This window comes from Sturnus vulgaris, chromosome 3 (assembly GCF_052056855.1).
Source record: "Sturnus vulgaris isolate bStuVul1 chromosome 3, bStuVul1.hap1, whole genome shotgun sequence".
Taxonomy (NCBI): Eukaryota; Metazoa; Chordata; class Aves; order Passeriformes; family Sturnidae; genus Sturnus; species Sturnus vulgaris.
Genome location: NC_142245.1, coordinates 8851476 through 8875650, shown reverse-complemented (window position 1 = coordinate 8875650; position 24175 = coordinate 8851476). Strand labels below are relative to the sequence as shown.

Sequence of the window (24175 nt, the reverse complement as noted above, 5' to 3'; positions counted from 1 at the left end):
TTATAACTTTAAGGTGTGAAAATTTGGTTGCATCAATGTTTATTCTTTTAGATAAAGTGGTCTAAAGAAAATCAAAGTTTTGCAACAGCCATTCAAGATCTGGTTGCTGTATGTAAATGATACACTTGAAATTAACTTGTTGGCAGAAATGTTTGACTTTATTCAGCAAATGCTATAGAATGATTGTTCCTATTGAGTCAGATAAAAAATTATTTAATGTGCTTTGTTACTTAAATATATCAACTCCTAATAACAATTTATGTGACCTAGAAAACACCAAAGAGTTGGCGTCAATTTTCAAATTATTTCTTTCTTTCAGACCAAGAATCCTGTACTGTAATGTCTTACACACAGGGTTGCTTATTATTGATGTTGCATACACTTTAACTGCTGTGCAAAGCACCTCTCCCATGTAATTACACAAACATATTCTTAATATGACTTGTGTTAGCGTGATCGAGCAATGGAATATTTTTTAGGTGTGTGTTTTGCAATCCTGAATGAAGGCTGACAAATGTGGAATGTAGTTACTAAATATCGCACATCTCATGAAGAAATCCTTGGAAAGGACAAAGGCCAGGACAGCTGTGAGACTTCATGGCAATGAACTACCTTTAAAAGTCCTCAAACATGTATTGATGCAGGAATTGCAGTATCCCAGGCTATTCCGGATCCTTAAAGATCTATATAGAAAGGTGTTGTCAGATATGAAGAGTACTTGGGGGAACCGGAATAGTTTGTTTACTCCATGTGGAGCAACTTTACTCTGTCAAAGTGAAATGCCTCTCTATAACTTCAGCATGCTGGAGTGATGTATTTTGTGTTCCCTGCTTTTGTAATTTCACCACAGGGTATCCTGGAGGTAGGGCCTATCGTGCAATGTTGTGTTACTCAGTTCCTTGCTGTGGATCAGTTGCTTTTTTTTATGTGTTTGTGCAATTCTTCATATGTCAGTACCTGTAATACTTGCAGAAATTTTGGTATTGGGAATGAAGCTGGAAAATTTATGGTTCGTCTCCCCCTGTCCATTAATTTTGCCATTTCATTTTGAACTGCTGTAAGGCAGCACTGAGCATATGTCATAGATCATGATAATCATTAATAGAAATTAGATTGCACATGTTTAGTCTTGTGGAGAGATACTTTTGGGTCTGTGATTTTATGAAACTTTTAAAGTTGTGGCCATACAGCTACTGAAGAAGCAGGAGCAGGTAGATTAAAAGAGTAATTCCTTTCCCAGGATATTTATTGGAAGCCACTTTGTTTGATGGAGTGCTGCTTTAGGGATAGATCAGCTGGTTACTGATGTACATGAGGAAGCAGTGTAGTGATGCACAACTGGGATGACCAGTGGTGGAAGCAAAAATTAGCAGTATAACATAAGCTACTGACCATCTCTGAACTCACAGGGGACAGACAGGGGGGTTCCTGGCAGTGCCAACAGGCATTTTGTCATTCCCATCTGAAGGTTCCCTCAGTTGCAAACTAGTTGAATATTGGGAAACAGCTGTTGGGACTGTTGTGGAACTTTCTGATGCTTTTAGGGAGGAGGCTGCTGTGAAATGCAGCGGCAGTGGGGATGCTTTATAGAGTGCTCAACACATATAAGTAATATTGGGTAAACAAAAATGCCTATCCTCTCTCCCCTTCTCCCATTACCCTATGAAAACAAAAAATCTTGATGGGAAACAATATTTTATAGCATGCCACAAGCAGACAGCATCAAGTATGGACAAATATACTTAAGGCCTCCAGCTGATGCTGCCCATGGGAGTAGATCAGAGGAGAACAGATGTCAGCAATTTAGGATTGCTACTATGAGTATGATGGCAACTATGGATAAGCCTCTGCGAGGTGTCTTGTCACTGCAGTATGTCTTAAGGCAGCTTCCAGGAGATGGTAAAGACTTGTGTTCCAAAAACCACTGGACAAAAAAATTGAGATAATACTGCTGCTGTTTACCAGGATGGCATCCCTCTGTGGGGATGCTGCAGTGGAAAGGGAACACTGAGTGTGCATCACTGGGAAGGAAACACTGGACATGGCAGTAGGTATGTCAAAGTCTTTGCCTTTTATTTTCTTATGAGATGAAGGTATGAAAAAGATGTGACTCCTGTAATGTCCTGTGTTTCTCATAGCATTGAAAAGGTGCATTCCTGGTTGTCTTTAAAAAGAGGTTTCAACAGGTCTGCATAGTCTTGGAGGGTACACAAGTATGGATGCAAGACCTGCTCAGATGTGAAGCAGTGCAGTGAGTGACAGGCTGCCTGAAGGGTAGGTAGGAATGTGTCTGTAAAACCAGAAAATCAATAAACATGCTCTATAAAATTACTCCTTTTTGTTTACAGTGACATAAAACATCAAAAATTTAGCTCAATTAAAGTATGAGGACATCACTTCAGGGAGGTCAGCTTAAGTGCCCTATCTGTTTGAATGTCTTTTTTAAGACAAACCCTGTGTTCTGCTGACTGCCCTTCCTCATAGATGTGTGGCTTCACTAGAGCCATACTCATTTGGTTGAGTTTTCCCATGACTGCTCAATAACAGTACAGAGGGAAACCCACAGAGAATTAATCCAGTCATGGTTGTGCTAATTTCCAAAGAAGCAACTGAAAATAAGGGGAGTTAGTAATAAATGCAATATAAAACCTGTTTACATGACTGATTCTCCCTACCAGTTTGACCTTACCTCATTCCAGATTTCCCAGTTCTAGCTGAAAGCATTTTTGTGAAGAATGCTACCAGGAAAATTCCCTTTTTTTAATCTTGGCTATGAAAGACTTGTATGAAAGACTTTTCAATGGAAAGGGGGAATCTGTCTAAATATGTTGCTATTGAAGGAGGATTGGTTTATGGTCACATAGTTTGATATTCTTAGGAGGACTATACATTTAATCTTTGATCTAGAAATTATTTCAAGAGTCTGCTCATAAGCTAAAAGAATTTCTATCTAAATGTGCCATCTTCAGCTCCAGGTATAACCAGAAGAATTGTGCTATTTTCTCAAATATAGTTTCACTGGACAATTTCAAGGGGTTTCCTCTATCTTCATGGCTCCATGTAAATGATTTTTTGGTTGTTTCAGGGAGGAAGTAGATTCTCCTCTTCAAGATTGTAGTGGTAACACCGACGCACTGTTTTCAGGACAGATATATAAAATTGGGTACTAGACCTGATGTATTCCAGTCTGATCTCCAAGAAGAATAATTTTAAGGAAGGCAAGGTAAATCTTTATGTATGAAAAGAGTGTAGCTGAAGATTTATTCCAAATTTTAGCAAGTGAGTATGATTTGAAGCACTTGTTTTGGCACTTTTTTTTTTTTTAAGCTGTAGTGGAGCTTGAAATGATGAGCTTAACTGGAAAAGTAAGTAATTCTAAATTAATATTTTAAAAACAAATGGGAGGAAAAAATTGTCCCCCACCCCTGCTTTTCAAAAACAGGAGACAGCTGCTGATTTTAGTCCTAGAAGCCCTTTCCACCTTCATGTTTTCATAGTCATGGTAACAAACATTGCTCCCGATATTTACACAGTGCCTCAGTCACTGCTTGCAGAGACTCCTGTTGACCCAGTTGTGTTTTGGCTTTTTGGTAGGTGTATAGGATAATTTCCAATTCTTTCAGACTATTGACCTTCCTTAATACTTATATCTTCAGAAATATAAGTATAAATAGATGCTCTTCTCAATGACAGTGAATACTGTTCAAGAACTTGTTGAACAAATTAACAATTAAACAAACATTAAACATTAAACAAATTAAACATTTGTTTAATGATTAGAAAAATCCAATTCAATCTATATATTATTTCTGTAAAATATGCAATTAACTAAACTCAGCCTTTATGCAGTAAACATGCACTTTGGATAATCTGTTCAAGGAGAATAATGCAGACATTACACCCATCCTGATATGCAGAAGATGATCCATGGGGAGAAAGGATACATGTGCATAAGTCCATTATTTGAGAATAGAGTCCTTAATTTCTTGAGGCTCTATAAAAAGAATTTTGGCATCTGTACCTATTTATTTTAGAAATATATGGGTAAATCTTCAGCACAGAGCATGGGGAGTTAACTATGAAACATTCATTAATGTTAATGGGATTTCTATGGGTAATTCCCCACACTGAAAATTTAGTCCAAAGATATTTGAAAAGTGATGTTGAGAAGCAAGTTGGTTGGTTAGTCTCATTACTCTCATGTTATTAACTGCTTTATCTGCCACTGGCTTTGTATGAGCATTGAGATATTATACTTAACTGTTAATAATAAAGGCCTATGCTAAGTACACATTCTAGTGCGGTGGTAAAATAATGCAGTTATACCAGCAAATTTTGGATATTTTCATTGTAAAAACCCCTGCTAAACCATAGATTAGAGAGGGAAAATACCTATTAAGGATTTTTTTTAGACAGCAGAAATGGTTTACATTTCTAGTACAGCTTTAGCACCAAAAGGATTTTTATTTTCTTATATAGTATTTTACTATTGGGATGCAACTTCAGAGCTGGCCAGCTTGTGCAGGGGATTGGACCCACTGACTTCCACGTTCCTTCTAGCATAAATGATTTTATGATTTAGACTTAGTATGGCATTTTTCTTAAAGCAAATTAACGTTTTCTTTTGTAAAAGTTAATTTAGATAAGAGAGGAAATTCAGTTTCTGTTTGTCTTTAAATGTTGAAGAATGGTTAGAGCCTGGGAAAAGGTAAAAAGCTATTTTATATACTAAGTGGAGAATATTGTTTTAAAAGGAAATACAGGCTCCAGAGAAAAAAGTTTGTCAGATTTCATGATGCTCTTTTTCTGTGTTAAGGATGTGCAAGAGACTGCATGTGAAATGTGAATATGTGTGTGTGTATACATATATTCACATTTCCCCTCCCTTTTTTTTTGTATCTTAGCAGTTTCCCTTGCTTTTTAGGGGAGCTATTAAATTGCTCTTCGAGTTGTGATTCAGAGCAGTCAGGAGGCAGCCATTAGAGGGTGCTTCTGCACCAAGGAGCTCTCTTTCCTTGAAACCCAATTTACTTAACTTTAAGTATTTGTAGATTTAACAAGGAATCATTTTATGTTTCCTGGAATTATCCATTTTCTTCTTTAATTTGCATTTCTTCCTGAACTACTATTCTTGGAATTCAGAGGATTAAGATGCAGATAACTAAAGGTGATTGAACGAAGTTGGAATGATTCAAAACAGCAAAATAATTACATTTCATAATTGTTACTGTAAAAAAAAAAAAAAAGGAAAATATACACGGACCTCATGCAAGTGAAAAATGGGCTGGTCTCTTACCTAATTAATGAGAGAGATGAGCACCTGTATATTATAGCACTTGCCACATTATTACTGCCTTGTTTAGAAATACGTTTATTCACTATAACTCCACTGCATATATTTGCAGCAAGAATAGTAAAATAGATGCAGTTTGCAAATTTCTGCCATTGCTAGTAAAGATTTAAAAATAAAACTCTCAGTGCAATACAGCTGGGTGGGTTTTTTTTCTCTAAAATCATCATAATTCCTGATTCAGTAGCAAACTTAAAAATGCTATGTCTCTGCTTTAAGAATGTGCAGGCAGCAGAGTAGGGAACAGGATTTATAGTCATTTGTCTTAGGAATACAGATTTAAAGCCTGCACTTCTGACCCAGGACATTGGTGCAAGGTGAGTGAAGGAGAATGGAAATAAAAAGATTTCTAAGAGAAAATTCTGCAGTTATGTAATCAGTTCCTAAGACTGATTGAATAAAAGCCATTAAAATTCAAAAGTGGAACATAGCACAAAGCAGTACATCTCAGTTCTATGCCCAGGAATGGTCACGAGCACTCAGTAAAGAAATCTGCCACCTGCAAGTCTTTGTTAAAGCCAGCTCTTGGAGATGGTGATTCTGAAAATACGCCTCCTGGAGAAGTTGATACATCTTTGCAATAATTTTCAGATTCAAGGTAACGATTTCTGATATCCAATAGCTTTTGAAAGCTGCCCAAACTTCCAAAGACCATCTTGAATAAAATGTTAGTTGACAGCTGTAGGAACTGGCACAGAGCTTAGAAAGGAAAGAGATCAAAACCTTCTTCAGGAGCTTCTTTAGGAGCCATATAGCCTCCTAAGCTTTAAAAAGGGTAGCCAACTGCCCCTTCAGGCATAAGTGTCCACATCTTTATTGCACCAGTATATGCTGATATGCTCATTGCAGCATATTTGCACAAAGGGGTGCTGGTACTGCTGTCTCTAGTTTTATATGTACAGCACAATATCTTTCCTGAGATTGTGAGGACCTTTCTTTTTGAAAGGCAATGTTTACATTGCAAGAACACATGGAATTAAAATGGCTGAATCTTCCTGACATCATATTCACTAACAACTCAGGAATTTAGTATTTGCATATGTATTTAATGTGAATTTCAGCATCAATGGGTGTGCTTTTTGAAGCTGACATGCATGATTGTATAACTAATTTAATTCTAATTCTTCCAAGAGATTGTTTGATACTCATTTATGTATTATGTACTCACTTACTTCTTTTATCTGTTAAAAGGTGTACATTTTTGCTTTAGTGCCTGCACTGTCTAGTTCTGACTCAAGTATTTTTTTTTAAATTTGAGAGTGAAACGTAGGCAAAAGTAAAACATATTTCTTTAGCATGGACTGAATTATTGGATACTGTGAATTGCTGGATATTGGCTATCCTGTTGTTTCTATATAAAATTTGGATCTTCTAAATAAACACATAGGTAACTGGAAATGTGAATGCTTTGAAGGTATTGGGCATTGAGGGTTATGTCATGTCATTATAAAGGTAGTTGTTCATAGATTTTCAAAAACATTTTTAGATGAGACTTATAAAAACAGTATAAGAAGATACCAAGGAAATCTGTAATGCAACAGTTTATAATGTTTGCCCAGCAAACTTTAGCCCCAATCTGATGTATTTGGCACTATCCTTGTGCAAATCAGAATAGTTATTGTACCTTAGAACAAAATATTTGTGTGCACACTCCTCCCACTAGGAGCTTTGACCAATTGACCCAGTAGTAGTTTTTCTTCTGAGCTGAATGATAACAGAATCCAATTTAAAGTTAGAAACTCTTTGAAAATGAGCTACATGGATTTTTCTGCTGGTAGCATATTTGAGTAGCTGTTGTAAATCCCTGGTTGAATTCACAACTGGTATTTTAAAATTAAAACCAGGTAACAATGACTGATTAATTTAAACTTACTTTTGTAAGTTAATTACACCTTCTGATATTATGCTTTATAATTTTAACAGGATTGATTCCTTCAGTAAATATTTCTTGTATTAACAAGAGCTGCTTCATATGACTTTTTTCCAACAAGTACCGTAAATCCATTAGGTAATGATGGGACTAGAGCAAATAATTGCATTGTAATGAAAAGAAAGGATAGATGAAGAAATATACTTGCTACTCGTAACTCATGACTAAAGATAGTAAGGAGACACATTTTTTTTCTGTGTATCTCATCTCCTTCAAATCTGGCCACTAGAAAAACACCCTCAATATACAGCTGAACTAGTAAGACAATAAGACTGAAGTCAGAGAACATATCACCAGTATTATCTGAAAAAATAGGGGGATCCAATTCACGTTTCTCTCCATAATTTGACTATGTGTTGTGAAGATACTGCAATTGTTGTTTCTGAAGTACGAGGAGTTGCATAAAAATTCATTTTACATTTAAATTTTCATTTTATGCATAGCACCTATGACTTCCACCACTACATTATTTTACAGAAGCTAAGATGAACTACTGGTTCATACCAGCCAGAATTTAGAGCTCTTGCATACATGAAACTAGGACTGGTGGTTGAAATTGCCTCTCCATCAATATCAATATCTAGTATTTCAAATAAAGCTACTGTAATGTTCTGCTTTTTCAGATGAAGTTAATAATAAAGTAGCACCTTACAGTATTTATCTGATGGTGATAGTACTGTTAGCAAGAGGAAAGTTTTCCTTAAAAATGTTAGATGCCATCCATTATCTATGTGATCTCTTTGCAGATCCTAAAACTCGATTTCTCTTTTCTATAGATACTCAAATGTATAGGAATGGTGCTGGAAGTTAGTAAATCTATTGCCTTTATGTTGTAGGGCAACCTTGAGACTAAAACTGTTTTAAATATTGGGCAAAGGCAACTGCAGGGATCTGACTGACAGCTGGTCTTACTCTGTTCCCATAAGAGGTAGAATTAAGCTGATTTGAGCTTTTGACCATTTTGGACCTATCTTGTTTGCATTTTTAATGAGGTAGTTTTCTGAAACTAGCTATACTTACAGACTGATTATTTTAATGTCATGGTTTTCTCAAGGGTGGTAGAAGAGTTCGTAGTTCAATCTTAAAATCTGTATATATTTTAGTTTATATACAACCCCACTGCTCAACAGTTGTATTTAAATTATGAAAATGCTTAAATAAGTGCAGTTTTTTCTTCAGAGTTATTTTCCCTTTTGTATATCTGTATAATTAGAATGCAAAATAAAATATACTGTAACATTACAATCAGGAATTAATTATTGTCACATGAAATTTTCTTTTTTTTTTCTAACTGCAAAGGTGAGTATGGCTTAAAGTTGAAAAAATACTAGTCCTTTTCATAGAAACTTGTTTGAAGATCATAAAGGAGTACAAAAGAAGAAAAGCTTTTTGTTTGTGTTTGCAATCAAATCTTTCTTAAAAGGAAGTCTGACACACACGCATTGTAGTTTTTCTAATATTCCATTGAAGAAACCAAGATACAAGTCTCACTGGATTAACTAGAATTCAAGTGTAGCAGAAAAAAACATTTAAAAATAAATGCTCACAAACAAGAATCTCAATGAGCCTTGCAAAAGGCTATTCAAAGGTGATTTTCAAATATTAGTAGAGCTTAATTTATTGCTTGCCTAAAATATATTGTCTGCATCTAAACAAAATAGGTCAACATAACTACTGGAAATTATTTAAATGTAAAAACATTCTAAAAATGAAGGCAAAACCCAACATTTAAAGATGTTGTAGCTCTAAAAATAATCCGCTTGTTCTAGTAAATTTATTCAACTCATACAATGTACTCAGAAATACATTTCTATTTTATAAAGGCAGCTTAAAAATTTGCAAGATTTATAAATGAAATCAATGTGTTTACCAATGTTCTTTAGAAAATTCTTTAAACACGTACTCAATGAGCATGCAGAGTATAAAATGTTAAATACCAGAGCTGTACAGTTGAGCAAGAAATTAGTTGGTACAGCTCTTAAATGGAAAACTAAATGGTTGGTTGTACTGTATTTTCGAGTGCTGCTCTTTACCTGACATCTGTACAGATCTGGTTAGTTGGGTGATAGCTAAATCTGAAATACTGCATAAAAATATAGAAGAATCTTATTTGTTTAGGTGCAAATATAGTTAAAATTCAGACTGAATTCTGTTTAACCCATTGCTTTGGACTTAATTGTTGTTCTGATCATTGTTTGTTTCATAGCAGCCCATGCTGCAAGGCAGCTGATGAACTAGGATGCCAATGCATAGAGGCACAAATGAAAAGAAACAATTTAGATCTGCTGTCTGCAGCACTGCTGCAAACCCTCACATTAACATCATTCATTTTCAAAGAGAAATAGTGTTCTAAGTTTAAAGACCTGCCAATATAAACTTCCTCACAAACAGGAATTGCAACAATGGTAGGGCAGTGGAGCAAGGACTTTTCCTGTGCTTGGATTATTTGCAGGCCTTTCCACCTTCTTTCTGCTTAGCTTAAAAAAAGAGAGATTTTGTTTTCTCCTCCTTTGGCTGGTGATAAGGAAATATTGCTACAAAATTTTATGACCTACTGACCTTTAGTATTGAAAAATTGGGTTATTTACAACAGCAAACACTATCTAAAAGAATGTCGTAAAACAGCTTGACATTTAGTACTTCTGTAATTGCCTCATGTCATGTCAGCACTGGATATCTGCTGTTCGGATCAGTTATCTACTATCTGGTTTATATAAAGGCCTTCAGGGTCTTTATCAAAATGTGTATATGAACTTTTCGCTCTGTGAAGTAAAAAGCCAGGTCAATTATATCTATTTTCTGTGACCTTCTTAACTTTTCACACCCACTCTGTCTGAAAGTTGTTATAGATTGTAATACTTGCCTGCAGTATCAATTGGAGAATGGTTCTTAGCTTCATTAAGGTTGTCAGAGGTGTGGCTGATACATAAACTGAAGTGTCTTCTTGACAAATGGCATTACCTCTCTCAAATTAATTCTGCTTCACCATTGTTAATCTTATTATCTGTTCAGTTAATCAATAGCTGTCTTTCGAAAGAGTGGACCAATAATGTGTATTGGAAGTGTGTTTCTGAAGGCAGGAGCCACAGCAGTGTGGCAGAATTCAGTTTCTGATCCTGTCATCTTCTACTTGAGTGATAACTCAGCAAAAACTGGGCCTCGGTTTTGACACATGAACAATCAATTTGGTGGCAACAAATTATCCCATATAGATTTTCTGTAGTATCTTTGCATGTGTCCTTGAATTTCAGCACCCTCTATCTAGTAGACAGAGTTTTTAGTTCAGACCTCAGAGGATGAACTGGACAGCTGTTGAAGCCAACAATTCCCATTCTGAATAATGTCCCATGTGCCCTTTTCCCCAATTAATTGTGCAAGAAATAATTGATATCAGCTGGAGAGAAAATATTTGTTCTGTTTTACAGAATATATTTTAGAGCATTTACCGATTTTCATTGTTCTTACTTTGTGTCAAATAATCTTAATGTTCTTAAGGAGCTATATGTATATTTTATCGTTAAATATGCAAATATATTAAAGTATGAAAACTCAGTACATAGAATTGTAATCACAAAAAAGAGGACTATTTTCAGATTCATAAAACAAACCTCACAAAAATAATTTAATGGAACATGATACAGCTTTACAGCATATGGGAATAAATTTGCAATGTATAATTTTCATGCCAGAATTCTTGAGTTATCAGATAATGTATTTCCTTTCCATGATTATTCTGCAAGCCATATTTAGGCCTTTCTTACAATAGAAGTTTTAGTATGTATTTTGATACAGAGAGCTCCTGTGTGTTGTTCACCCATCTACAAAATAGTTTTCCTATTTAGATTGGGGAAGTTAGAATAATTATAAGAATTTGCTTCATTCATTTCTTTGGCAAAAATATTCTGAATCATTAGGGTCTGAAGAGAAAAAAGTAGCAACAGTAAATACTTGCCTAGAGATTCAGATGTATGATAATTTATCTTTGTGTTTGTTAAAAATTCTCCTAAACCAATATTGTAATATGAGTTATTATGCACTGCACAGATTTATAGAAACATTCCTGTATTTCTACTTCTTGAAATCAGAGGTTGGTCTTAGGGGATCTGATTTTCATTTATACTACAAAATCTACAGTTCTTTTCTCAGTGGAAAAGGGATTTAAAGAAGAAGTAAATGAATATGAGAATGAAGCCCACTGTGCTGCTGAACTGCTGAAGATAGCCAGGATCTCAGACGGGGTTTCAGTGCCAGGAGCAGTAATTGTGAGAAGGGATTGGCCAAGGCTCAGAAATAACTGCAGGTGAGGGGTCGGAGCTCAACCAGCATCTAAGAGAAATAGAAGAAAAGGAAGTGAAGCCCAAGCCTGTCTGTGCAGGGGAAGGTGCAGTGGGAGCAGAGGCATCAGGGAGCCAACACAGTAAGAGAGTGGGGACTGCCAAAGCCAGCTTGCAGTTGTCATTACAGAATGGATTAATAGCCTGCTTGATTCAAATTTGTGTTTGTTGATCAGGTCAGACTTTTGCTTTGTGTAGTCACAGTGTTTTTGATCTGATCAGGAGTGACAGACCAGCATTCACTGGAAATGAAACTCCAACCCAGGTGCAGTTTATAAGGCACTGCAGAGTTCCAGTGATGGTGCATACGTCTCAGGCTTTGCCACTGCAATGTGAAAGATGGAGACTGGAACCTCTACTTACCAGGAAATAAACCCAAGCTTCTGCAATTAAATGACTGAAACATTTAAGAATGCAGTCCCAATAGCTTATTTCCTGCATAGGTGACAGAATTACTGTTCCTAAAATACAAAGACAGGAGGATAGATCAGAATGCCATCTTTGCACCCATTTAACTTCTAACCTAAAATTGTGTCACTCTGTGCTATTTACACAGTGTCTTACATCCAAACATTCATGAAATTTATAAGTGGTGTGACTAAAAATTCAGAGATGTTCTGACCAATGGGCCCATCGAGCCAATGCCTTACAACCTGATTGGACTCCTGTAGTTGGTGAATTTCCACACAGGGGCAAGGAAGTGTTCACATGTGCCCATCTCATGCTCTACTATGAGCACTTGGACCAGTGTCAGAGATAAGAACTTTGCTAGATCATCCAACTGGGCACACAGCAACATTCCCCAGCTGGGATAGATTTACAAAAAAGCAAAGGGCCTGAACTACCCTGTGCATTCTTCAGTTCTGGTGCATGGAGTCTTCCCTTCTGCCCACCTGCAGATTGGGTCAGCATTTTCAGGAATTACATATTTTTAACAATTTGTTTTGTGCGAAAACAAGTCAGATTACTTCTAGCTAATTTAGATCGATGGATTAAAAGCTTAAAAAGGTTAGACAGACACAAGGACATAAGCGTCCTTCTTAAGCATCATTCTTAAGAAACCAAATTAAAACTATCAATAAATGTGCATAAAATAAGCGTTTTCTTGTAATTGCTGTGCTGCTGACACTTGTTGTAAGAACTTTGAGCTGTGAAGGAAGAATCTGGATTGTTTCAGACTACAAAATGAAGTTTTACAAATTCTCATGATTTTATTAACTTTTTTTCAATATGTGTTTTATTATATATCAAACAGGCTGTGGCTTCATACAGCTATAAAAGGATGAAGCCTGTCTTGTAAGATTGGGAGAATATTTTGCATTTTTTATTTGTGAGAACATGATAGAGAAAAAATTTAACTGGTCAATTTTAAAATGAATAATTACACTAAAATTTAAGTCAGTGTAGCTAAACATGTGAAAGATGATATGTCTAAAATTTTATTTAATGTGTTTTATACAAAGAAATTGTTGTATCAACATAAAGCATATAGCAAGTAGCTAATGATCTAATGCAGGTAATTCAATCTAAAATTCAACTTCCAGGGTCAAATACTACATTTTTGAATCATACTTGTGCTGCAGGGAGTTTCTCTCCTTGGTGAAGGACAAATTGGTCACGAACAGGAGGAAAAAACAGGCAGTGATTTCTACTCCAAATATTATTTCACAGAAACCTTGTTTGTTGAACATTAGGTGTCTAAGTTAAGAATTAGCTATTGTGAGTGAGCTGTAGCAGTGCCAGAAATTAGATGTTAACCTTTGCGAGGTGGAGGAAGGGAGACAGAAGTAAGGTGGAGTGTAATCTGCTCTGGTATGTACAGCTAGTTGAGCTATTGTGTAATCAATCCAAAATTAAATTTAAAAATATGTATTTTTGTGAATTAGAGTTCATTGCAGCTATTACATTTTCCATTTCTCTGAAAAAACTTAGACCTGTGGAAGATGAATGCACCCCAGTTCTGCACCTGGGATGGTGCAGCCCTGGATGTACAGACTGGGGAATGAGAGGCTGGAGAGCAGTGCCATGGGGTCTTGGTCAGTGGCAAGTTGAACATGAGTCAGCAGTGCCCTGGCAGCCAGGAGGGCCACCTGTGTCCTGGGAGGGCATCAGGCACAGCATTGCCAGCCAGGCAAGGGAGGGGATTGTCCTGCTCTGCTCTGCACTGGGGCAGCCTCACCTCGAGTGCTGAGGGCAGTTTTGGGCACTAAGAACATTAAAAAGCATTAGCCTATTAGAGAGTGTTCAAAAGAGGCCATCAGGATGGTGAAGGGTTTGCAGGGGAGGCCACAGCCAGTGGCTGAGGGCACTTGGTCTGTTCAGCCTGGAGGAGGCTGCAGGGAGACCTCAGTGAGGTCTTCAACATCCTCATGAGGGGAAAGGAGGGGCAGGCACTGATCTCTTCTCTCTGGTGACCAGTGACAGGACCTGAGGGAAAGGCCTGAAGCTGTGTCATGGGAGGTTTTTGTTGGATATTAGGAAAAGATTTTTCACCCAGAGGGTGATTGGTCACTGGAACAGGCTCAGCATCTTGCCAAAGTTCAAGAATCATGCAGGGCCAGGAGTTGGGCTTCAATGATCCTTATGGGTCCCCCTTAACTCAGGATATTCTATGATTGTCTGTTTCCATGGAATAGGAGACCACCAAAGACTGGCCTATGACGAGTTTTATAAAATAATTCCTGGTATTATATTATTTGCCAAGAAAATCCGATGACACGTAAGTAGCGAAAATAGATTCTGCAGTGTTTTCTTTTATTTGGGCATTTTGTCCTATAATCTCTGTCCAACCCCATATCCAAAGCATCCTCATCATATATTAATGCCATTGCAGCAGTTTTGTAACTTTGCCATGGCATACAGGGACCTGTTCCTGACTAACTTTGTATTTTACCTTGCTTTAACTCCTAAGAGCGTGCCCCAAACAATGTCAATATTTTGGGGGAGATCCCCCTTGTTTGCTGCTTTTTCACTAGGAGTGCTGGTTTTCTGGGAGCACATTCCTGCGCCCACCTTCAATGGAATAGGTAGATGGTCGTAACAGACTGTCCTGTATCATGGCAGCTACAGGGTTTATTCTTCTAGGAAAGCTTTGGATAGTGTTGTCACAATGAGCCATGCTTCTGGCACATATACTGCAAAATTCAGGTGGTCTGTTGTAGTCAGCATCTCCTGTTCTCTAGCTCTAGATTGCTCCTGGTATGTTTTCAGAGGTGTTTTTGGGATGTACTCACTTTGGGAGCTGAGCACTGCCTTTCACCATACCCTTCTCTCCCAGGTGAGTATGGAAAGAGTAGAAATGCAGCACCAGTGCCTTAGATCACTCAGGCAGTGCATAGTTTCTAATTATTTGTCATGACAGAACATTGGAGGTGTCAGAGAGGACTCTTGATATCAATTTCAGCATTTGCTGATTTTATAAAGTGGCAGGGCAGTTATTTTCTTATGAATAGTTACCAAATTGAGGATTTTTTTTAAACAAAACAGTCCTCATGCAGATACTGGCACAGGCTGACCATTGCAAAACATCTCCATTTGTAAGCTTTTGCAACCACTAAAATATCCCTGTTGTTTGCGGTGACATTGTAAAGGAAGAAAGTAAATGTTGTGTGAGACAGAAAAAGAACCAGCTGTTACGCTGAATTCCAGTTTTACATTAACAGGACAGTTATTTCAACTCATTTTTTCCAAATTCTAATCAATATTAAAGGGGGAGGGATAGAATGCTTAAAGCTCAATGGGAAGAATTTTTCTGTTTTCACATCTACCTTTTTTGCAATTGTGGGGCCCAGCTTGTGGAGTAAAAGGAATATTGTAAATCCTGAGAGGCACTTTTTAAATACAAAAAGATCACTTTGTCATCATCATCCTCATCCCCATTGTGCTGGAATATAATGATGTGGGAAATGGTGAGATGTAGTTGCATAACTCTGAAAGTTGGCCTGTATTCCTTCAAAGGGAACAAGAAAGAATAATTCCTCTGAAAATAGTACTCTGACTTGAAAACACCATATTTTGTTATAAAAGCAAGTTCTCTGTCTTTTTTTTATTTTTACTGTAGAATGTAACTAATCTGAAGGTATTTCAGATTAGAGTTTGTTAGACTGGAACAGTATTTTTGGGCAGTTGTCCGTTTTCACTGGCACAACAGTAGCAAGCATTCTAATGATTAGCTGATTAGTGACTGCTCAGAATCCAAGGAAAGGAAGAAGAAAAAATCTAAATTCTCAAGATTCTGGTAATTGACAAATCTCTTCTCCCTTTATAGGCACAAAGAGAATTTTGCTTCATTATTCAGTGTGAAAGTGAAAGGGTGTTCTTTAGAAGTGTGGGTTTTTAACATTCTCTTGCAAAATTTCTTTTTTTCTTGTTTTTGAGGACAAATTTCTTAAAAGTATGACTCTTGGACACTGAATGCCCATTTGAAAACTTGTTTCTGCTCTTTGGCTAGTTCCCTCTATGTGTCTGAAAACGTTTAAAAAAGGACTTGAAATTATTTTCTGATCTTTCAGCGGGGAAGGCACTCAGCAGCATTAAAGCATTATGGGATGGCATTATATTCAATAGGAGGACACAGCTAGAAGTGCCCATGGAGCCTACATTCAAGAGCTTTGGAATAATTTGGGCACTTTATGTTAGATCATCTGTCATGCCGAAGTCTTTTAGTCTTACTTTGTGTTTTGGGTTTGTGCAGCAAGATTTTGGTAGTGGGGGGAAGATTTTATTTTATTTCTCATTATCTTGTTCGATATTATATTAAAGTGATTTCTCCAAGTCCGTATTTTGCCCATGATGGCAGACAGTCAGTGATCTCTCCTTGCCCTTATCTTACCTTACAGCCTTTAATTCTATTTTCTCTTTCCTGTGCTGCTGAGCAGAGGAGAGCAGCTTTGGTGAGCACCTGGTGTCCAGCCAAGGTCACCTCACCCCACCTTGCTTCAGGGCAGATGTACCTTCTCTCCTGCTGAACAGATCATCTGCCACTTGAAGAAGGTGTGTGGGTTTTGTTTTAGTTAAGCCATGATAGGATTTTGAGAAGCTCAGTCAATTTGATGACTTCCTATTAATGAGAGATTATAATCTAAGATCTCATGGGCCCTGGGGAATGCAAGTTTTGTTTCACTTGCTAACATAAGAAAGTAAGTAGAAAATGAGAAAACAGATAAAATTGTATCATACAATCTCCTTTTGCTTTAGTCCTAATAGCCCATCTTTAGTAAAAGAGAGACTGCCGTCATCTGTATTTATACCAAAAATGGTTCTCATGCTCAACAGACCACCATGCTCCTAATCCTGCATTTTTTTCTGAACCTCATTCTCACCTAAGATGAAGGTGTATTCCTTTTACTAGGTGTGTGGTGTGTGTTGTAAGCTTTTTTTGTTTGTTCTTGCAGTTTTGTTTTTGTGGGGTTTTTCGACATAACCATGGGATTTATTAAGTCAGCAAGACTTTTTGTACATTTGGGGATCAGTGGAAAGAAAATGCTATTTCCACTTGGTGCTATTTTGGTGGATTAGGCAGTTTTTCAACATAAATATTAGTTTGAGTGATAATACCTCAAGGACTCCCAGCTACATTGGTGCTACCTGAGACTTTTGCACATATTTTTCATCATAGCACTCTTGGCATAAAGGTCTGATACTCTATGTGATAAAAATTCTGCAATTATTATCTAAATTCATTTATTATCTAAATGACACTTATGGGAACCAGATGAAGATACTACTTAAAAAAAAAAAAGAAAGTTTAAATATAGTACCACACTAGAGGTTGAGCAACATACTAGAGGTAAAGCAACTAAAGGTTGCTGCATTGTGTAAACACTTGCATTGTGTAAACACCTCTGCTCAGCCCAGCTTTCAGTGGGTCCCCAGGTTTAGCAGAAGAAGTGAAAGTAATTGGCCTGGTGGCCCATTTATGACTACAGCACTGCAGGAAATTTCTCAGGGGAGTCTGCTGGTTACTGTGTCTAGGAAAATTCCCAATGCTTCTTTGAAACACAACATGTCCTTCACTGGGAATATTCAGAGGGATTGTTCAAAAAAACTTAGCAAGCAATTAATAGCAATAATACTTCAGCTCATATTCTATATGTTTCACGTGTTTTTTTGTCAGTTCTATTTGATATATTCCAAGTGGTTTGGGTTGTTTTTTTTTTTTATTTAGAAAGACATCATTTGTTTTGACACTAATGCCTGCAAATACTATGTTCAAAACTGTTTCTTAACTATATTGACACTTCCCAATGTAGAGAGTTTAAAAAATTTAGCCTGATGGTCAAATTCTCATATCTAAACTACATATTTAAGTAGTGGATTCAGTTTTGCATATGTCAAGGTAATACAGTAAAAATAGATGATAATGTGTATATTAGAAGCATCAAGAACAAAGTTATTTGTTTTAGTGAGAGCAGCTGTACATTTAAAGAATTGTTGCTTTCTCTCTATGTTTGATGTGTATGTATTTATATTACATTACTTATCCTATTCTTTCCCGTGCCTTGTTCATTTTAATTGTGATAAAAAACTACAGCTTACATGTAACAAAATATAATCAGGGCTAGGTTCTTCTTGCACTTACATTCCAAAATACTTGCTGTTTCCCTGGTGATGAGGATGCCTGGAAAAAAACCCCAAGGCATCAATTGAGGGTAAGAAATTGGCTCATGCAGTTCCTTTCTTTCTTTTGCTAGTTCTAAGCCTCCATATATCACCATGTCCTTCTGCCTGACTGAGATGTTTCTGTGGTCTTTGAAGACCAACTTACGTATTAGAGGTGAGCTGTTATTTGTTACTAAAGAAATCATCAAAGCTTGTTGTGGATATTAAAATAATATAAAATTCTGAATACCCAAATGAAGTACTTTTTATACATAGGAGAAAGAAGATTAGCAGCAATACAGTGTTTGAATTTGGTCAGCTTCTTTGCTTGTCTTGTCATGGAACTGGAGCATCCTTTCAAGTAAAAAATGCTAAGACTATATTTGATTGGATGCATTTCCTTCTCGAGAAGCTGTGGCCTACTTGACTGTGAGCTTCAGTTTAATGACTAGTTTGGGTAAAGGATCCACAGTCAAGTGAACAGCAGAGGCGTTGTGATTTGTACTCAATGTAAAAATAAAAGTTTGCTGCATGTTCTGGGTATTTAGCATGATTACTTGAAATTTCATACTTACAAGAATACATTTGTCTTATTATTATTCCAAAAGTCTTATTATTGTCTTATTATTGTTCCAAAAGACATATAACTGATTCCTAGCTATGTGTAAGTTACCTTCATTCATCTTGCCTTGCTATTCCTAAAATATAATCCAAAAAGACCCCACTGGTTTATAAGTGGACTATATCAAAAGATTATTTAGGGCACATCATGTCAATTGTACTGTACAATAATTTTATTGAAATATTATTTTGAATCATCAATTGATATTCAGCTGCATGTTATTACTTAAATACTGATTCAGTGTGCCTTGACATCTCATCTTTGTGTGAGAACTGTCTTATGGCAACAATAAGATCAAAAGCTCAAAAGCTGTATTTAATAGAAAAATCTGATGGTTTAAGTAAAAACGCAGTTGTGGTTTATTGTAATTTAAGGTCTGCTGTGGAGTTCTGTGCCTATTTTCCACTTTTGACCTTCTTGCTTCCATTTATTCATTGCCTAGCTGCTTCATTCAAAAATTCTGAGGCAGAAGGGAGGATGATGTCCTAGTTTAAAACCTGCCTGCCTTTTCAGTGCCTTCCTACATTTTTTTTCCATGTAGGGAATTTCTCCCCATGGAATACTCCTGTCTGACTTCAAGAGGACACGGATGCAGTGACAAACTAATTATTTTAAAACAATGAAACATAATGCTGTACTTAGACCTGCCTAGTGGAGCTTGCTATGACAGGTGGCAAAAACACCCTTAAGTGTTACCTGTCAGCCACATCAGGAACTGGCTGATGGGGTTGCAGTCCCTATGCAACTGAAATATCCAAATTTCTTTGCCACAGGAACCAGCTAGATGATAATAGCCGTGGATTAGGAATATTGGATCATTTGAAAGAGCAGCTTTATGAGTTCATGAATCTTAAAAAAAACCCCTCCAACCCGTTGCCTTTAGCTCAGCTGTGTCAGTCATCAGAAGACATTTTAAAGTTGTTATTCTAAGATACAATTTTCACCATGATCCTTACCTTTTCTTGTGAAAGAACATAAAATATACCAATTAGGAAGGTGGTAGAAATACTTTTGCATGTGTGCAGCTGGAAGGGAATCAAAGGGAAATGACAGCTCCAAATAAACGGAAGGGCTTGTCACATTCTTCTTCATGCTTTCTCTGCTGGTTCTTTAAAGTCCCAATGGTATTCAGGCTATCTGCTCTGCTTGTATTTTAATACCAAACACTGCTTTAGCAGGCAAAAATTGAGGTGCTGAACCTTGCTTTCTAAGTTGTGTTCTGTTTCTAGTGCAACATCCATAATTTAATGTATTTACATTTAATTGTACAGATGAAGACATTGGGATCCACCAGTACAGTGACAAGAAAGAACCAGGTAAAATAGAAATAACCATAACTGAAACTAAACAAAGCTTCAAGATGTTCAGTGTTTGACATCAACTTGCTTTTGAAGCTTGCTCTTAAAAAGCAGCTTCAAATTTCTTGTTAGTATATACCTCTGTATTTCTATGGAGTAAGGAAACACTGAAAGTTTCTCTCCCCAAACTAATGTAGAAATATTTAAAAACTTCTTAAACCACAGAAGGAAAAAAAAGAAAAAAAGAAAAATATTCACATAAACCCAACCATTATGTAACTAGAAATCTCTGTGGGATTTTGCACTCTGAATTCTTACGGGTTTTAAGATATTTTATGTCATGTGGAGCTCAGCGCACTGCCAGGTGATCGCCGATCCCAGCAGAGGGCACCTCTGCCTGCCCTCCGGACTGGCCATTCTGGGGCGAGCGATCCATTTCCTTCATCTGATTAATCCTGGTAATCCTACAAGTCTCCCCACGGTCCGAAGGGGCTGTAGGGCTGGAGTTGCCCCCCTTTCCGCCAGTGCTGTGTCACTAGAGCCTGTGCAGACAGACCGACGGACCCGGCTCACCTCGCTCCTGCCTGGCGGGACTGGGGCTCGGCGGTGCCAGCCCACCTGTGCGGCAGTGTCAGCCTTTTCTTTCACTGCGAATTTAAGATACCTGCCTTACAGGGTGAAAGCATTGGGGCTGCCTTGATTGTTTTGGAAATTTTCGTGTTTTACTCAACTGTGCTAGTCCTCTCTCTAATATTAATATTTGCTGGCAGCAGTTGTAAGGATTAATTCATCTTTTCATCCTCTTTCCTTTAGCATCACGGATGAAGCACAGTTTCTTAGAAGAGAAGCAAAAGCTAGCAGAATGTAAGGATGTTTTCTGAGTTTCTTCTTACAGTAAGATCAAATGGGAAATTTGGATTGGTTATGCCCCTGGAAGAGCATTAAAATAACCTCAGACTGCTTCCAATGTAACTTTCTGCACATGTCGTCTAAGACTGATGATCACAGGACTACACAGCACAAAACAATTGAAAATTTGTAATTATTCCTTCCTGGTATATTTGCAATCTCTTGGGTTTTTTTTCCCTGTCGCTAAGCATGGTAGTGTGTATTGCTTTTCAAATCCATTGTCAAGAGGAGTCCCAAAAATAATCCAGATTTTTCTTATGAAATTTGCCTAGCAGATGAGCAATGAACATTTTCCCAATCGTCTCTTGACTTGCAACACGAACTGGCTTAAAGCTGGAAATTGTAACTAAAATCCTTTCAGCCAAAATCAAATTCCAGACTAATAATCAGCTGCCTTCATAGAATGATTTTAGCTTTGAAACATTTGCACTGTCCCTGCTCTATCTGGTTAAAAGCAATTTCAGTTCATGCTATCACACAGCAGTACTGTGACAGTTAAAGATTTTTATGTTAGTGCAACTTTTCTTTAGCTCAAGTTTTATAACTCCTGCATTGCTCAGAACATTCATTAATGTTCATACATTATTACATGACAACTCTGAAAAATCTAATTGATTTTTTAGACAATTTCATAAAGCAATGTCTATGCTGTTGGCTTATCCAAATGAAAATTCCCATGGAACTGTACATGCATATGAAGACAAAAATGTGTTCTGAAAGGATTAGTTCTTCCCATACTGCAAGGTGTGTTTGGAGCAGGTTGAAGCCCTCTGGGGGCTTCATCCCCTGCTTGGGATGGGTATGAAGGTGCAGCCATGTGGCAAATCCACACCCGTTGCAGAGGATGCTGTTCAGGCAGGATCAGTGCAGCTCTGGGAAGGTGGGGAGCTGAGGGAGGGTTTTAGGGAGGGAGGAGCCTCACAGGTTTGCATCACTTGTGCTCAGTGTAGTGTTGTCCCACAGGGCTGCATGTATGAAAGAAGGAGCAGGCCCAGATAAACCCTGTCACCAGCAACCCCAGTGGTGCCTTTTACACGTGTGACAGGCAAAAGGAACTCAAGCTGCTGCACCTTGTCCCTGGGAATGCAGGGTTGCCTCTGGCACAAAGCCTGCACAGCACATTTTGCAAAGAGGAGCACTGTGGAACTTTATTCTCAGCTGTTGATTTGTACAGATAGTTTGGTATCTGTCCAGGCAATTTCCCATTTTGCATATGTGGATAAATATTCCAGTATTTATGAAGGCACCCATTGAAAATCTTACATGCCTAATTAATATTATCATAACAGTTCCACCAATGCTGGCTTCAGTCCAATGAAACACAAAGAGAATTTGTATGCTGGTGTCCTCTTTTGTTGATGTATGGAATCCTTCATTTTTTCACTGTATAGCACTTCTATTGTAAGCTCCTTTTTGCAGGGAGGTTTAAGCATAACTGCTAAGTCATTCAGTCTGGAGGTTGGCATACAAACTGGCAGCTTGGAGCTCAAAACTTTTCATCAGGTTTCCTTTAAATAGGAATAGATTATAAACACTGTGTTCTAGTTTCTCATGGTTTTATTGTACGCTTATGAACAGAAAACTGCTCACTTTTAAATGAAGAAATTTCACAAGTTATTAGAGCCTGATTCTTAGCCATGAAACAAGCCAATTACTGGCAATTCCAGAGGAAGCTTTGCCTCCTGGTTGCTAGAATTAATGTATTAGGCCAGAATTTTCACAGTAGTGTGCTGAGCACTAATAAATTTGTTAAAGGACTTCAGCAGTCATGCAATTTCTTTTTTGCTTGACTTGGCGGATTCTTCAGACAAAATTTTCAAGAACAAACTATAAATAACTAGACTCCGTAAGTTATGGCATTCACATTTGCCTGTTATTAATACTTCTGTATATGCATATATTCATGCATGTATTTTGCAGACATGTTAGTGCCTGCTTTTTGAAATTAGACAACAAAATATTAGTTTAGAAGAATAGAATCAGTTTAGGATGCTTGTAATATACTGAACAGCAGATACTTTTTTGCTGCAAGTGCCTAGCAGCTGGGTAAGCTTTGCACACAATTGCCACGGGGAAATCATGGTCATTGTGGATAGAGCACGCCAACTGTTCCTATGATTGAGCCTTCCGAAAACAGATCCTTTGACAATAGAAACCATTTCCTTCCAGCTGTAAGTAAGTTTTACATGTAAAGTAACTCCTAGAAATCTTGGGTTTGTGTTTCCACAGAAAAGGAAGTTCAACTCATAGGACTTTTTAAAATATATAAATATATAAATGTATATTGGCACACACATGCACATGTATATGTATACAATCGCTTATATATACATATTTCTCTACCATCTTTATTTTTTCACCCTCTCTTTTATTTGACAGCTCGAGATTATCCTTGGATCCTGAAAACCAAGAGACCAGACAAACTGCGAGATGCACTCAAGGAGGTAGAGGTATGGTTCAGAAAGGTTCAAGCACAGTAACATATACTCTGGTTTTCAAATCTCTTTCAACAGCTTTAATTTTTATAAAGATCCAGCTCTCCCAGTGATGATAAATGTGCTTTTGTCTGGTGGGGTCTTCCACAACAGCTGCATCTTTGTGTGGCATTTTTCATCTGTAAACTGGAAAATCAGAAGTCTGTTAACTGATAGTGGCAATGTGTGCTGCCAACTCCACTCTCTGTTTTCTGTTGTCCTTTAGGACTTAATGCAGAACAGTCCATGTGTGCTGAGCAAATGGAAGAACAAACATACCTGTCAGGTACAGTGTCATCAAAAGGTCTTGCAGTGTTCAGTCGGTGGTGGAAGCAGTAGTGTTAAAATGGTAACAGAAAATCACCAGAGTTCTTTTAATATGTGGGCCCTTATTAAGTAAATCGAGTTTATTTAAATTTCTACTCTGAAAAGCATGCTTCAAATAAAAAGCCTGGGAGTTTATCAACACAAAGAAATTACATTAAAAAGCCTTGATTCTGTGAGGAGATGATCATGGTGATGGTGATTACTCTTATTATTGTTAATTATTGTTATTGTTATATTACTATTACTGTTTGGGGAAACTGAAAACATCCTGTACCTCAAAATAGCAGGCTGAGGGAGCAGCTATGTTTTAAAATATATAGACAGATCTGGA

The 24175-nt window shown here is 37.2% G+C and overlaps 1 protein-coding gene across 6 annotated transcripts in view; it reads left to right on the top strand.

The window, feature by feature from the left end:
• WDPCP (WD repeat containing planar cell polarity effector) overlaps positions 1-24175 on the top strand; it is a 145736-nt gene that overhangs the window by 27553 nt on the left and 94008 nt on the right. For all 6 annotated transcript variants that reach the window (XM_088160943.1, XM_088160945.1, XM_088160942.1 and 3 more), the window contains exons 3-7: positions 18307-18389; positions 20108-20152; positions 20948-20998; positions 23423-23493; positions 23744-23803. In XM_088160943.1, the coding sequence (XP_088017069.1) occupies positions 18307-18389; positions 20108-20152; positions 20948-20998; positions 23423-23493; positions 23744-23803 (310 nt within the window). The remainder of the gene's footprint in view (positions 1-18306; positions 18390-20107; positions 20153-20947; positions 20999-23422; positions 23494-23743; positions 23804-24175) is intronic.